This window comes from Elephantulus edwardii, unplaced genomic scaffold (assembly GCF_000299155.1).
Source record: "Elephantulus edwardii isolate Elephantulus edwardi_28Jun2011 unplaced genomic scaffold, EleEdw1.0 scaffold00008, whole genome shotgun sequence".
NCBI classification, from domain to species: domain Eukaryota; kingdom Metazoa; phylum Chordata; class Mammalia; order Macroscelidea; family Macroscelididae; genus Elephantulus; species Elephantulus edwardii.
In genome coordinates this window covers 17,863,304-17,876,009 of record NW_006399758.1, presented here as the reverse complement: position 1 = coordinate 17,876,009, position 12,706 = coordinate 17,863,304, and the positions used below count along the sequence as shown (strand labels likewise).

General features: G+C 37.4%; 1 protein-coding gene across 4 annotated transcripts in view; it reads left to right on the top strand.

Moving 5' to 3' along the window:
- Positions 1–12,706, top strand: part of STAU2 (staufen double-stranded RNA binding protein 2) — a 380,463-nt gene that overhangs the window by 120,027 nt on the left and 247,730 nt on the right. For all 4 annotated transcript variants that reach the window (XM_006880466.1, XM_006880469.1, XM_006880468.1 and 1 more), the window contains 2 exons: positions 10,438–10,597; positions 11,785–11,892. In XM_006880466.1, the coding sequence (XP_006880528.1) occupies positions 10,438–10,597; positions 11,785–11,892 (268 nt within the window). The remainder of the gene's footprint in view (positions 1–10,437; positions 10,598–11,784; positions 11,893–12,706) is intronic.

Here is a 12,706-nt window from a genome sequence, read left to right as displayed (position 1 = left end):
AGATGGGACCAGACTTACTTAAGTTAAAGTGAATGTTTTCTTCTGTTTTTATTCTTGCAAAGTCTTATTATTTAAAATAAAAGGAGCAGAAAACCAGACATCAAAAATAATTTAAGAATTACTATGCAGCACGCAGGAGCAATGATTTTTTGAATTATCACCTAACTTTGGAGGGACTAAAGAGTATTCTGCTGAGTGAACTGAGTCCCACAAGGATAAATATTGTATAAAACCATTATTGTAGAATGAGTATAAGGATCCAAGCAGGGTGGGAGACGTTGGAAGCAGAGGGGTGAGGATGTGCAAGGGGAGGGGAGGATTAATCATGGGGTTGTACAATTTGATGTGTAGGCGGGTGAGGGAAATTGAAAGAATTTGTTCTTGAAAACAGTGTATTCAAATTTTGTAAATTAGTAGAAAATTTAAAAACAAAACAAATATAATTTAAAATTATCAAAGAAAAGAATGTTGTTTATAGCTGTGTCACTTTCCAATTTTGAGTGCATATATTGTAGTATTTTCACAGTAGTTTTAATTGTAATAATTTAAGAAAAAGAATAGAGCATCATTACATCTCTTTTAAAGCGTATTTCAGCTGACCTGTGAATATTTTCTCATAGGTCCTAATTTTTTAAATTCCTTAAGACTTAACATTCAAATTTCATATTGGATATATTTTCAAAGTTTATAGATGTTTATAGAAAGAACCCTTTCCTATCTAGACATATATACATAGAAGCTTGAATATGTGCCAAGGACTACTTTATAACTTTATGATAAAAGTTGTTATTTTACTTTTGCAAGAAAAGGATTGCTTACTAGTGCCAAAAAATGTACGAGTCAAAATAATCATTAACTTTTTAGTTTTGACCTTTGTACAATGAGTCAAAATAATCAACATTAACTTAAATTTTGAGTTTTGACCTTTAGAACTTGTTTAAACATAGATTCTGCAAATATTTTGCAGATTTGTAAACTGAGGTAGAAAGGTTAAATGACAGTTCTTTCTTCAGGAGTTTTAGAAGGAATCACAGAAAGCCAAATACTCCCCTTATTAAATTAGAAGGTAACGTTTTCATATATTTTAAGACATAAATCTGTACAGGATATATGAATGCTAACATATGAAAAGATTAAAATATATCCTAGGAAGAGTCAACTGTGCTGAGATTTATGCATATTGCTATCAAATAAAATGAGGTAATTATTTTTCCATGTTTAAAAGCTCTTAGGCTATTTGGCATGTGTCTTTTGCACCTTGTAAAAATGATACTTAGGAAAGTAGAGAGGTTGGAGAATAAGGCAGACACAGAATGGTAGGGAGGACACATGAATTTAGCTGTTTATAAAGATAATGCAGGAGGAGTCCATAAAGAGAGCAATAATAAAGTAACTCTGGGGAGAGTGGAAAGGATATATAAGCACAGAAAGTTGGTATAAATGATGATTAAATGTCACTGAATGTAAAATCTTTAATTGGGCAGTGGGGGCAGATGGGAAGAACAAAGACAACAATATAAGGAATTCTAAGTTTTAATTCAGAGGAACTGAATATGTATTTTTTTTTATCTCTTATTGTTTTGTTTTTGTAATTTTTTTTTAATCTCTTATTGTTGAAAATGCACTATTTCAGCCGTTATTACTCATTACATAGAGTGCATTGCCAGGGATTATTTTGAGTTGTGTAGTTATTTTCACACACCTTTTCTGAATTTTACCTCCTCGTTTACATAAACTCATGCTACCTCCTAAGATTCTCATCTACTCTTTTAAATTACCATGATCACTTTTATCCCATCCAGATAATCCTTAATAAGGCAGACATGTTTTTAACTAGTTAGGGTAGACTGTTGTTTAGAGTACTGACTATCCATGGACTTCCAAAAGAATGAGCAAATCTATCATAAAGAAATTGCAACCAGGGTACTCCCTAGAGGGAAGGATGGTGAAACTTCATGTTGTAGACTTTGGACATGTTGCTGGGGGGGGGGGGGCGCAGTCCTTGTAAAATGACATCATGCTTGGAAAGGTGGCAGGTCAGTGAAAGAGGAGAAGACCCTTAACAAGATGGGTTGACATAGTGAGGGTAAAAATGGGCTCACGTGTATCAGAAATGAGGAAGATGACATGATAGGGTACGATTCAGATTAATTGTTCATAGAATTGTTATCAGTCATAATTGACTGCATGGCACCTAACAACAACAACAACATTGATTGTTGAGGCCTTTAAGAAGCCTTGAGGGGATATTTTTGATTTAAAGATTGTCTCAGAGCAATTGTTTATCCATCTCCCATGCCTCATGAAATCTAGCATTCATGGGTCTCTGAAATTCTGTTCTGTATTCCATCCCCCTTTAGATTAATATTCTTCTATGGAATCTTTGTTTAAAATATTCAGTAATGGTAGCTGCACACCTCCTGGTTCTTCTAGTCTTATGGCAATGATGGCAGTTGTTCATTATTTGTTATTTCATGTTCTCCTATTCCTCTTTTTTTGTTCTACGCACTTTGGAGGGCTACATGCAGGGTTTTTAAGACCCAGGCACTGCAAAGTAAACTAAAGAATGAAACAGGAAGAACAGACTAAATACATTACTAACCCAATTAACTGTGATGTCCAATGTAACATTGACACTAAGTCTCTAAACCAAGGAGGGTTTGCTTGTTTATAAACAGTCTTATTTGTTACTCTTTGCTATTGTTTTTGGGTTTGATGTAAATCACATCTCTTATTTATCTGTTGATGTCATCTCATCATCTCATGTATTTTGGGCATGTTATCAGGAGGGCCAGTTCTTGGAGAAAGCGACCTTACTTAGTAAAATAATTACCCCAAATGAGGAAGTCCCTCAGTGATTGACACAGTAACTGCAACAGTGGGCCCAAGCTTAACAGTGATTGTGAGGATGGGCAGCATCAGGCAGCTGTGTTGTATATCATGTCACTGTAAGTTTGGAGTTTGACTCAGCAGCACTTAACAGGAACAGCTGTACTGCTGTAATAGAAATACTGCAAGGAGATGGCTCTAAGAGAAGTTTCGGAGACTAGATGTTTGGATTCAGGGTGCTGACTCTAGGGGAAGGCTTTCTCTGCTAACTTGGATAGTCTTTACTCTTCAGCCTTTGTGTCCTGGTTCTTTGGAGAGCTCCATGTGACTTGACATTGGTCTTTCTCTCTGCTTATTCACTTCCTTGTTTAACTTCTTTTGTAGCTCAAAAGAGATAGTCAAGATACACTGTGTACTAATCCTGATTCATTAACATGACAAAGACATTAAGGATTAATTTCCAAAAGGTATTAACAGCCATATGCATAGAGATTAGGATTTACAAAACATTTTTAGCAGACACAATTCACTTCATAACAATACTATCACATAACTTTGGCGAGTTAGACTTTTTATAGCTGTACAGCTTGTTGACAGAATTTACAGTAGTCGGCTGTATCTCTTCCACTTAAGGGAACTGTGTGTGTACTGTGTACCCTACCCATTTACAGAAAGCCATATATTTGTGATTCATTTACTTCACTCAACATGCTATCTTCAAGCTCCATAAATACTATAGCATGTATCAAGATTTTGTTTCTCCTGTATCTAGGCCACAAGTGCTCCCCAGTATGTCCTTAACAAGTTAACTTTATTTGCTTTAACTCAGTAAATTGCCTTTGGGGTCTTTCAATGGACCTCATGTTTAGAATCCTTGCATTAGGCTTTCTGGCCAATGTGGGAGAAGATTAGACAATTACAGAAGGATGTAAAATTTTTAAGGAGACTCCTTAAAGAGGAGCCAGAACTCTAATTTTACTCCTAGCAACTTTACTGGGGGGATCTGTTACCTCTAATTGTGAGAACATCTTTGTTCTCATTAACTTACTTTGGGATTAAAAGATTAAGAAAGCTACATGACTAAACTGTGTTGCTGTGAAGAATGTATGTAGCTCCATTCTTAAAGTTCTAGATGATTGTCAAGTCATGCAGACCATGGTGTGGATGCAGAGATGTTGGGAAACAGTGGCTCTGAGACTTCCTGTGCACTTACTCATCACAGTATCTTGCTGGACTGAAAATCTTGTTCTATCCCTTGAGGCCTTGATTTAGTAGGTCAAGACATAAATGTGCATTTTTAACAAGCATTAAAGAATTATTTGATGCTAAGTGGGATCACATGTAAACACACTTTTGAATATTGTGAGTAGAAGAAACTAATAATCAAAACTTAAAAATGGCTAGGTGAGTCTAGGCATTGACAACACAATTCCTATGTAAAGCATAGCAGTGCCGAATTGTTAAGTGTCGCTGAGTCAATTCCAGTGCAGGGGTGTCTTATCTATGACAAATTAAAACCCAGCAGTCTGCCCCATTCTCACAGTAGCAGCTTTGAGTCTGCTGTTGCAGCTAGTGTCAGTCCAACTCACTGAGAATCTTGCTCTTTTTCTCTGCCTCTCTGCTCTGCCAGGCATGATGTTCTTCTCCAGGGATAAGTCCCTGCTGATAGCATTTCTAAAATATGATGAACTGACGTGTTTCCATTTTCTCTTCTTAGGAGCATTCTGGCTGTACATCTCCCAACACAGATTTGTTTCTTCTGATATGCCGTAATGCATTTAATATTCTTTACCAATATCACAATCCCAAAGCATTAGTTAGTACTTGGTCTTCTGTCATCGTATTTTAGCTTTTGCGTTCATATAAATTGATTGACGAATACAGTACTGCCAAGTTGATTTTAACTTACGGAAATCCTTTGAGACAGAACTGCTCAATCAGATTCAGTTTCGAGCTGTATCTCTTAATGGAAGCAGATTGCTTCATTTTTCTTCCCTGAAACCAAGTTTGCCAAGGACCGCCACCAGTCTTTGTTTTAGCAGTCCCTGTAGGAAGCCCCTATGCCACCAAGGGTGTGATAATCCACTAGATAACTGGATCCTACCAGCAGCCAGAAAATAAAAACAAATTGCATTGGGAAAATTTGCTGTTAGAGACCTCTCCAGAGTACTGAAGAGCAATGATGTTAGTCTAGAGACTAAGGTGTATTTGATCCAGGCCATGGTTTCCAGTTACTTGCGATGCATCAGAGAGCTGGACTGTGACTAAGAATGACAGAAGAAGAAGAAAAGTCTTTGAGTTATGGTACTGGAGAAGAGCTTTGAATATACCATGGACTGCTGAGAGAACAAATGGGTTCATCCTGGAGCGGGTGAAACCAGGCTGCGCCTTGGAGGCAAGGATTTTGAAGATTCATCTGACTTTGCACATATTGCACAGAAGGACCAGTCTGTGGCGAGAGACATCATGCTTGGAAGGGTGGAAGGACAGAGCAGGAGAGTAAGACCCTGAATGAGATGAATTGAGTCAGTGGTGGGGTTAATGTAGGTAGGTGTATCAGAGACAATAATTGACTCAAGATAGAGCAAGCAGAGTTTAGAGCATAGGGTCACTATGAGTTGGAGTTGACTTGATGGCCCATAACAACAACAATTTTTATAAATACATATAACACAGCACTTCCTTTTATTTCTTGACTGTGGGTACTGATTGTGGAAGGGTGTTGATTGTGGATCCATATAAGATGAAATAAATAACAATTTCAGTCTTTTCTCTATCATGGTGTTACTCTGCAGCTCTCAGGCCTGGCTTTAATTGTTTTTGGTTAAACATTGTTCTAAGTTGTAAGGGAGCTTTGGTGGCCTAGTGTCAAGAAGCTGCACAGCAGTCCCAGAGGTGTGTGGTTTGAATCCACCAGATGCTCTGCTACAGAAGGAGGAACAATCTCCTCTTGTACCAATCAGATCCGATTTGTGCGCGTGCGCGCTCACACACACACACACACACTCTCTCTCTCTCTCTCTCTCTCTCTCTCTCTCTCTCTCTCTCTCTAAAAGAAAAGAAAACAAACCCCCAAAAAACCCCAAAAACATTTTAAGTGGTATAGCACTGGTCTGTTTATTTGCTGTACAGAGGTAACTTGTGGTTGTTGTGATGTTAAACACAGTGACACTGATGTGTCAAATATGATAATAGTTACCTATGGTGGACAGTGTTTGGTGGAGCTCCCAGATTAAAACAGGCTTGGAAGCAGGAGTGGCATCCATTTCTGAAATAGCTTGCCTCCAGAAAGTCTATGAACTTAGAGAAACAAAGAAAGTTATACAAGTGTTCAAGTCTTTCATTCATAGGGTCGCTATGAGTCGTCTATGACTTGATGGCATTTGACAGCAACAACAGCAGACATAACACTTTTAAGTTCCTTACCTAAAAGAATTTTATTGTTAGAAATAAAAACAGAAAATGGATTCTGTTGAGAAAATAGCAACTTTTAAACTTAAGAAACTTTGACTGCTATTTTTTTTTAACCAAAATAATTAAGAGACCAGGACCTAACACAAAAAAAATTCCACTCCTCTCTCCTCTAATTCAATCAGGGTGCCATTAACGAGAGTGTTCTGGCTAATATTAATTGTCATGGTGGTATGAGGAGATAGAATCTATAAGGTATTCAAATATGGATTGTATTATTAGAAACTGGTTTTAAGTAAAAGGATGGAGTGAGACTGGAATGAAACAAGTCAGGCGTCAGGTCTCAGTATTTCCTGTTGTTAGTGCTGGAATATTTCACTTTTTATATTAAAATACAGCACAACTATTTTTCTCTAATATTTATATATTATAATTTATATATACATGTATATGCACATGCACGCACGTACACAAAGCTATACTTGATGACCAGAGAGGAAGAGGCCCCAAGGGCTCTTTAGTGTGCAATTAATATTTTGGTCAGAAAATCAGCAGATTGTTTCAGTATGGCTTTGTGTTATGACATCATATTCCAGTAAAATTATAATGAACAGAAATTTTGTTTGTCTCTGTGGCAAACCAAAATGAGTTTTGTAATTGTCAGCAGGCCTGAGCGATTACAGTGGCGCCCACTCCCTTCGCTGTAGTTAAGGGTCTGTTAGCATTCCAATTGTGCACCTCTGTTTTCAGAAGTTTTTAATTAATTGTAAACATTTGCTTTCTTGGTGAACGCTTGCTCTGTAAGATCTCAGAGCAGGAGTATATTTCTGATTGCAGGTTGTCTGTTTGCAAGTTTTATAATGGAGCTAGTTTAAAATATGCATCAAATTCCATGGAAGTGAGAAAATGCAATTTTGTGAGACATAAAATGAAGTTAATCTATATTATTCATATTCCTTGGTTAAATTCTTGTTCTCAAGGGATCTTAGATAAACTAGATAATAAAAATTGTGGACTTTAGTTTCTTTTTAGTTGTTGTAACCAAAAAGAAAAAATAATTATGATTTTTTAAATGTGGTTTTAGTCTTTGCATTTTAAAGTCTTACTATGAGTGATTTTATTTTAATCCTTTAACATCTCTGCACTTTCTAATTGAAAAATGAGGGCATGTGACTTAAATAATAAAAATGCATTTGTAACATTTTCTCTTAAAGCAAAATGATAGAAACTATGGGCCAAGAAAATTGAGTTTAGGGTAAGAACTTACAAGAGTGACTTTTTTCTTTTTGTCATACCCTTGCTTTCTATACTCTGACACTGTTGATGATCCCATTCTCTGACATTGTGTTGTAATTTCTTCCCAAGTTCCAAGGCCTCTTTCATCTCCTTCTCTGCTGTCTATTATTTCCCCTGCCCTTGATCATGGGCATCAATCACATTCCAGTCTTCAGCTCTTTTCTGGTTCTTCTACACTTACTCTTTCCAGGTGCTTTATCCACTCAGATGGTTTCAATTATTGCTTCCCAAATCTGCCTCTTCACTCCCACTCTGATTCTCTAGTCCTTCACCTCCAGTAAACCTTTACTGATTAGTCCCATCTGCCTGCTAAGTTCTCATTTTATAGGTTTTGTCCAGTTTTTCTCAAATTAATTGGAGAATTGTTTACTTGGATATCCAGCAGCCATTTAAAACTTGTTGTTAGGGCCCATCAAGTTGAGGCATATAGCCACCCTAGGAACAAAGAACTGAACCCTGCCCTATCCCGCACCCCCCTGAGTCCTTGAAGTGCTCAGAGTCACTGTGTCCATCCAGCTTATAAGGGTCGTCCTGTCCTCTCTTTAGCTGAGTCTCTACCTTTCCCAGCATGATGTCTTTTTCCAAAGACTGGTGCCTCCTGACAGCATACCCAGAATTTGTGAGATGAGGTTTAATCAGCTTTGCTTCAAAGAAACACCTTAGTTGTACTTCCTCCAAGACAGACTTGTTTGTGCTTTATGCTGTCTGTGAGATATTCCGGACTCTTCTCCAACATCACAATTTAAGGCACCAATTCACCTTCTGCCATCCTTATTCATGATCTGACTTTCAGATGCTTAGTAAGCAATAGAAAAATATAATGGGTTGAATCAGGCATACTTTTTAAACTGGCTTCATTTATTCTTTAGTAGGACTCTTTTTGCTTGGAAATACACATTTCCCACCGTCTTAGTTTAACTTCATTTCACTCGTAAATTCGCCATTCCTTCAAATTTTATCCTGTTTTGCTCATACACATGTGAAAGCTGGAAATGAATAAATAAGACCAAAGGAGAATTGATACATTTCAGTTAGGGGGTTGGTGAAGGACACTGAATACACAGTGGATGTCCTGGAGAACAAACAAGTCTGTTTTGCAAGAAGTACAGCCAATATGCCCTTAGAAGTGTAGTTTAACAAGACTTCATCTTATGTAGATTGATGATAGGAGGAAGGACATTATGTTTGGACATTATATCAGCAGAAAAGGACATTATATCATCATTGTATCAGCGAAAAAGCGGAAGATCCTTAGAGGAGATGGATTAACACAGCGGCTGCCACAATGAGCTCAGATGCAGCAATAATGGTGAAAATGGTGTTGGATGAGACAGTGTTTCATTCGGTTGTACTTAAGGCCAGTGTGAGTTGGAACTGATCCTAATGGTACCCGAATGGTAATTTTACTAAATCACTAAAGTCCAGCAATCATTTCTTAGTCATTTTCCCGTGTTCCCCATTGCCTCCCTATAGTCTGTAAGTCAGATGATCCTTACAAATACAAGTGGGATCATGTCACTGCTTAGTTAGCTGAAAGCCTGCCAGTGGCTGGCTGTTTCCCGTAGAGGGAGAGATCCTTTTAATGGTTTCTAGAGAAGACTCTATGGAATTTGGTCATCTCTTCTTATTGCCTCTTTTTCTTTCCCTCTCTTCTTCCCTTAGTCTCCCCAGTGGCTCCCTCTCAGTTCCTTGCACACACATGATGCCCTCTTTGCCTGAGGGCATTTGTCTTCTGGTTTCTCTGCCTCATGCACTCTTGGGTATTTGCTTGTTTTTCTCCCCCGCATGTTCTAGATCTTTATACAGTCGTCTTTTCTCTGAGTGATGCCTTTTCTGGCCACAGGACCTAAGACTGTCAGCTTCCTCTCCGTTTTGACATTTCTGAACTCTCTGTATTTTTTTTTCTTTTTAATCTGCATCTCTAACATTGCTGTTGTTGTTGTTATGTGCCGTCAAGTCATTTGCGACTCATAGCGACCCTATGTACAACAGCCCTAACATACTTAAGTATTTTATCTACTAGGTTTTTTGGTTTGGTGTGTGTTTGCTTGTTTTGGTGGCGCTTTTTTTTTTTTTGTCTTTTCCACTATAATGTTATCTTCAAAGCAGCAGAGATTTAAAAAGTTTTTTTTATTGTCATTGTTTATTGTGACAATATGGAACACACTCAATATCTAGTATGGTAGTATGCTTTATTACATGCCATTTATTTTTTCTTTTTATATAGGTTTGTTCTTCCATCTTAAAATCACTCGTTTGTCTTCCCATATCTGCACTATTGCAGCTTTCTGTTCACATCTCCTTACCTCAGTCCCTTTAAAATTTGTCCTTAAATACTTGTATTGATTTATTAGCTGTTATACTTCTGCCTAAGAATTGCCTTACTCTTCCTTGTATTGAATCTTATCTTTTAATGCCTTTTATCGAGGAACTCCCTCTTCTCATTTCTTATCATGAATACCTTCTGCTGAAGCCACATTAATTTCTGTATCACTTCTTCAGTATGTATTAACTTCCTCATCCATGAGCCCCTTAATTTTTTTGTCAGTTCTGTCAAAATCTAATTGAAAACTTCTCTTCAGCAAGTTTTCTAAGATGCATTTTCTTAATTTATAATGGTCAACTAATTAACAGTTAATTGGTGCCTCATGTTTATGGTGGTTTTCTCTAATATATTTTCCTGGAGGTCAGTGTCCACTCTTTGTTAACTGTAATACATTTTATCTTTTTAAAATACCTTCTCAAGGTTAAAATTTTATTATAGCTGATAAGAGGTGATTATATGATATGATATAGTTCGCAAATTATTTTTATTTAGAAAATGATTTTAGTCTTCAATAAAATGTTTTCCAGAAAATAGAATCATTTTATTGACCTACCTGTTTTTTTTTATTATTTTAGGTATCATTGCCCCATGCCTAAGATCTTTTATGTTCAGCTGACTGTCGGAAATAATGAGTTTTTTGGGGAAGGAAAGACTCGGCAGGCAGCTCGACACAATGCTGCGATGAAGGCGCTGCAAGCCCTGCAGAATGAGCCCATCCCGGAAAAGTCCGCTCAGGTGCGCTGTGCGTGCCTGGCTCCTGTGAGCATCCCCTGGGGAGAATGTGGAGAAGAAAACCAAAAGCAGTTGACACATTAAGGAGTGAATCTCTTCTAGGGAGAAGCAAAGTAGAATGGGGCTCTGTTTACAATTGCCTTTCAGGCTTCCTGTCTACTAGACTAGACTCCTTCCGGCCAGGATTGTCTGACCTTTGAGAGCTCTGGTCCACCTGTGCTGTTCACTTCCCAAGATTTTGGAATGCATGTGAGGATAAGAAGTGACATTCATTTGCTTTATGTTGAACACTACGTTTAGTGAACCTGGACTACAGTGTATTACTCTAGAATTAAGGAGTTTAGTGTAGAAGATCTTTATGGGTTTTTGAGTGTAATGTTATTTTATAAATGAAGGACTTGGGGCTATTTTTTAGTAATCACACTTATTTTCACAGCTTCAAGAACTTTCTCTATTGAATTCAAAACAATGTCTCTGGCTCACTCATGTTTTGTATGTTCACCTCCTGTTGGTTTCTTCATTTAGCCTCTGTGATTCACCTTCTCCCAAACCTGATGTTCTTCCTCATTTTTTGAGATTTGTCTTAGCTACTGGCAGACTTAGGTGTTTTTCATCTTACACAGTTTTATGGTAATTTTTAATCTGTTTTTTTCCATTAGCCATTAACTTCCCTAGAAATACTCTTGCTTTATTTTTAATACTTGGAGTGTGTTAAGTGCCAGCTCTAGCATCCTGGTTTGCATCCTCTATATTGTTTCCAATGTAGTTTTCACAGAAGGTTAATTAACATCACTCCAGTGGAGGAGAGAGAGAGAGAGAGAGAGAGAGAGAGAGAGAGAGAGAGAGAGTGTGTGTGTGTGTGTGTGTGTGTGTGTGTGTGTGTATTTGGGTTGGGGGAATAAAGAATAAAAATGTCTAAGAGGATTGTATCTGGGAAAATTGGATAAATTAAAATAGTGTCTGGCAGACTGGAGAGATTTCCAAACTTAGTTTGAGTGCTTCTGCTTGAGGGGTAAAAAAGTTAAAGTCCAAATAACAAAAAATTTAGCAATAAATCACTTGAATATGGTTACACTGGAATCCATTAGACCTGCTTCTTACTGTATTTTAGATAGTCTTTCCTGATTATAGGATATATGTAATTTGTTGCAAAGTGAAATTCATTGTCATCTTTGTTCTGTGTGGTTTAGAATGGAGAATCAGGAAAGGAAATGGATGACGACAAAGATGCAAATAAATCTGAGATCAGCTTAGTGTTTGAAATTGCTCTGAAGCGAAATATGCCTGTCAGTTTTGAGGTATGTGCTCTGTAGCAATCTTCCACTGTTTCCCCCTGCCCCTGCTGATTTTAAACGAAATTAACCACTTCATATACATACCTGATTTGATTGTGTTTTACATTTTTATACTTTTCTGGTACTGTGTGTTGTTGTTTTTTTTTAACAAATTGAAGGATTGTCGCAACCCTCTTTTGAACTGACCTGTACTCACTTGGGTGTTTGTGTCACACTTCGGTAATTCTTGTACTGTTTCAAATGTTTTAATAATTCATTTATGTATTTAATAGATGAAAAAACCAAAATCAAATCCACTACCGTCAAGTCAATTCTGACTCATGGTAGCCCTCTTTTGGATCTTCATGGCTGTAAATTTATGGTAGGAGATTATCTGTATTTCTTCTGTGGAGTAGTTGGTGGATTTGAACCCTGATCTTTTGCTTAGCAACCCAACATGTAACACACTGTACTACCAGGGCTCCTTTAATAGACTATAGTATAGTATAAACGTAACTTTTATGTGCACTGGCAAACAAATTCTGGGAGTTGCTTTATGGTAGCACTCTGGAGCCATACTTCTGCACATCTACACGGTGTGACTTTATTAGTATCCTGAAAGAAAGAATGCGATTTTTTAAAAAAGAATTTCTTTTTGGTTAATAGTTGTTGTTGTTGTTTAATGCCATCGAGTTGTAGACGACTCATAGTGACCCTATGGACGAACAGCCTGAGCACTGTTTGTACATAGAGTTTCCAGAGGCAAGCCATTTTGGAAGTGGATGCCGCTCCTGCTTCCAGGCTTGATTTAGTCGGGAAGCTCCAGCCACCACTGTCC